This window comes from Micromys minutus (assembly GCF_963924665.1).
Source record: "Micromys minutus genome assembly, chromosome: 8".
NCBI classification, from domain to species: Eukaryota; Metazoa; Chordata; class Mammalia; order Rodentia; family Muridae; genus Micromys; species Micromys minutus.
Window position 1 is genome coordinate 51,495,903 of NC_137977.1, and position 4,194 is coordinate 51,500,096.

Here is a 4,194-nt window from a genome sequence, read left to right on the forward strand (position 1 = left end):
TATCCTATTATCCCAGCCCCCAACGGCAGCAACCATTCTCTGGGAATCTGTTGGAGAAGTAAAGTAGACCAGGGAAGCAAGTAGACCAGCTTCTGATCTTCTCTGCCTCTCCTCCTCCAGAACCAACACCTCCAGTCTCATTTCCTGCTGGGGGCTACTCTCCTGCCTCTCTGCCCTCATTCCTAGGGGACTTAGCAGATCCTGGTGGCACACAGTGATTTCCTGTCGCTTGTGGATCCCCTCGTACACCTCTATCCCCTTCTAGCACATTCTTTGCCAGGCCACCCACAGCCGCCACACTCTCGAAGAACATGAGAGGGCAACAGAACCAAGAAGTGAAATACCCACCCTACAAATACCAGGGGCTTCAAAAGAGCCTTTATGGATATGTCAGAGAGCCTTAAAGTAAAATGAATATACATCCCTTAAAGAAACCAATGCAAACACAAATGTATTAAAAAAAAAAAAAAAAAAAAAAAAAAAAAGAGCCTTTCCGCTCCGCCCTTCTCCTGTACAGGAGGCAGCCATGGCGCCCAGCCGGAATGCCATGGTCCTGAAGCCCCATTTCCACAAGGATTGGCAGCAGCGAGTGGACACGTGGTTCAACCATCCGGCACGCGAGATCCGCAGACGCAAGGCTCGGCAGGCGAAAGCGCACCGCATTGCCCCTCATCCCACGTACGGTCACATTAGGCTCACCGCGAGGTGCCCTACAGTTAGATACCACACCAAGGGCGGGGCTGGCAGGGGCTTCAGCCTGGAGAAACTCAGGGTAGCCGATATCCACAAGAAAATGGCTCGCACCATCAGCATCTCTATGGCCCCAGGGAGCCGAAACAAGTCCGCTGAATCACTACAGGCCAACGTGCAGCGCCCAAAGAACTTAGGGATTCTAAGCAAATGACTCAGTGTCCTGGACCCACAGTGACCCAGTGTGCGTGTGTACAGCTTTGATTACCGTGTTATCGAAGCGGGCCAATTTAGCCTTAGGCTTCTACGAGATTTCAAAAATGTCCTGGGGGCTGGGATGCTGCTCAGTGATAGAAACACTTGCCTCACAGGCAGGAGGCCCTAGGCACTACCATCCTTGTAGAAAACAACCAAAAACGTGTCTCTGTTCAGTTATTCGATGACCAACATATAGAATCTTTCCATTGTGTCCCAACACCCAGACTTCCTCCTGCTCCTAAGAAGTTAGAGGAGTGTGGTCATACATGCCTGCAATCCCAGTATGTTCGAGGTGGAGGCAGGAAGATCAGGAGTTCAAGACCAGCCCCAGCTACATAGAGAATTCAAGACTTGCCTGGGTGAACAAAAAAAAAAAAACATGTCAAACAAACAAAAAACCTGAACTGCCCCATCAGTCGGGTAGTTTATTCTTTCCTGTCACGGGGCACTCGACCATCCGTGTAGGCATACATTTTTCTCAACCTACTTTTCATAAGGATTCAACCTCCCCTCGAGCCTACCACCCAGCAGAGGTGGTGGAAGAGAAAAGTTATTAGGACATGGGAAGAGGACCTGTTCAGCAAGAGTTCTTTGGGGGCAAGCTCGACCTTCTCTGGCAGCAGTTCAGTCCCGGAGCAAATGCCAAATAGGACTCAGCAGCTGCCCACAGTCCAGCCATCTCGGCAAGCAGACACCAGGCACAAACCAGCAGCCGTAGTTCAGTCCTGAAGGAACCGGAGGAATCAGCAAGCTGCCACAGGAACCTCACCAGCAGATAGGAGGCAAGTTTCTCTCAATGGCAGCTTTACCACAAGCTGAGCTCAACAGTGCACTATAAGGGGAATCAATACATGCTTGTCACCAGTGAAGGATGGCGAGACGGAGCAACCCAAGCCAAAGCTCAGTGCTCCTCACCCACTGTCCGCAGGGTCAGCTTCGTACTCCTTTATCACGGGTCCTTTCACGTGTCCACTGTATCAAAGCATCCTTTCACTTGTGTGTGCTTTGAGAGGACATTCTTCCCTCTGTCTGCTTTAGCAAGACATCCTTTCCCCTGCGTACTCCAGCAAAACATCTGACATAACTGACTTCCCAAAGAAACCAGAAGTTCCTACTTCCCGTCATGGCTTTGTTGAAAGGAGGAAAAGTACTTTTGTTTATTCTCTAATTTAAGTGACTGTTTATTTTGTTTCATTTTATTTGTGTGTGTTCAGTGTAAATGCAAATGGGAGCATTCACATGTAATGCACATGTATGTAGAGACTTTTCCTCAGGACACACACCTTTTAATCTTCTCTGACAGGAGAAAGAGGTAGGCAGATCTTTGTAAATTCAAGGACAGCTGGACCTACACTATCTATATAGTGTATAGTATATACACTGTCTATCGTTCTATAGTATATAACATACACACATATGTACATATACACATATGTACACACACACACATACACATAGAGATATATACTTAAACTCACATATATACATATATGTATTATCTCTCAATCTGTCTGTCTGTCTGTCTGTCTGTCTGTCTGTCTATGAGTTCCAGGACAGCCAGGGATATGTAGAAAGACACTGTCTTGAGAGAGAGAGAGAGAGAGAGAGAGAGAGAGAAGTATAGTTGAGTCATGGTGGTGAACGTCTTTAGTCCCAGCACTCACGAGGCAGAGTCAGGTGGACCTCTGAGTGAAAGGTCAACCTGGTCTACAGAGTTCCAGGACAGCTAGGACCACACAGAAAAACTCTGTCCTTGGGGGGTGTGTGGAGCTGTAATAACTAGCCCATCTCCCCTCCTGTTTTCACCAACAATCTTTGCCAGTGAGTATGGCCTTGTAATAGTTCACCACATGGAGGAGCCAAGTTTTCTAGTCTGTTCTTGGGAACCACCCACCTCCCTTTAGGAATACTCTCCCATGCTCCTCTTTTGAGTTGTGTGCAAGAGTATTCTTTACAGGAACCTTCAATGGTTGGATGCCCATTCAAACTGTAAGGATGTGTCACGTTTGGATCTTACTCCCAAAGTATCTGTCTGAAAGTTCAGACATATCCACAGTCCCTACAATAGTGACTACAAGCCCACTTTCTAATCTTCGGTCACATTTTACATCTGACAACAATAAAAACTAAAAACCAAAACAAGACAGTGGTGGGTGTGATGGTACACAACCGTGATTCCGGTACTGGAGGCAGAGACAGGAGGACCCTTGCAAGTTCAAGGTCAGTTTGCTTTGAAGGTCAGTTTCCAGATCAGGTAGGGCTACAAAATGAGACCATATCTCAAAACGAATAAACAAAATGATCGCTATCTGTTTTGTTTCAAGTAAACGGAATACTGTAGCCATTTCTACACTGTGATTAAAACACTAAACACCTTTCCTTTAGCTCTGGGTTTAAACTCAATTGGCCTGGTTCTTTTGAATTTGTCCCACGCCTGCTTTTCTCCCGTAGCTAGTCTGCCACAAGAGGGCGCTGGCGCTGCAGAAACGTACTTTTCATCAGCCCTATGTCCCTGAGTGGTGGGAACGGAGAGCCATTGCCCGACATTGCACACAAATCCATAAATCTAAGTGTTACCCTGGAGTCAGGCAACAATGACACACAACCGTGGTCCTGGCATTTGGAGGCTGAAGAAGGATGATGTGAAGAGAGCGACATAATGCCCTCCCCTACACACACAAAGCTGAGACAACAGGCCTAATTCATATCGGTTGATAGTAATCCCAGATCTGTCATAGGTGGGTACATATGTGCAGATTCGTACACATGTTTCCTGGTTCTGTTGGCTCATAATAACTAGAAGCGATGACATTGAGCTTGACCCCCAGGACCCAGTGAGCCTTTAGTGACACACAGGCAAAAGAGGGACAGAGTGAGCTAGCGGTCTCCTTACACTTGCCGTTTGACAGACAGGTCCCTCCAAAGTCTCTAGGAATGCTAAAACAACAAGGTGGGTAACCCCTTGTAAAAAACTGTCACACAGTCCTGAAGGAACACGCACAAGATTACTTACACATTTCAATAGGCCAATTATGCCTTTATAGAAAAGAAATACAAAGATTTTGGAAGAATTCCATTAACCCGAGGACTCAGTCTCTGCCTAATCTACCTCCAGTTCGATCCAATAGAAAGGACGTAATCTGTTTTTGAAGGTCTGGTGTTAACAACTCTGTCCTGAATTTACTCGTGAGAAATGGACCTACCACATGGAACAGTTTACACAAAAGTAAGTGTCCAGAAAAGAAA

General features: G+C 46.7%; 1 protein-coding gene across 1 annotated transcript; it reads left to right on the forward strand.

Annotated features, from left to right (window-relative positions):
- Window positions 1-526: 526 nt before the first annotated feature.
- On the forward strand, window positions 527-904 carry LOC308423415 (large ribosomal subunit protein eL13-like; the record flags this gene model as incomplete). Its single annotated transcript, XM_080920119.1, has 1 exon — window positions 527-904. One exon carries the CDS (start codon window positions 527-529, stop codon window positions 902-904), a length of 378 nt encoding a protein of 125 aa, XP_080776245.1.
- Between the last annotated feature and the right edge of the window lie 3,290 nt (window positions 905-4,194).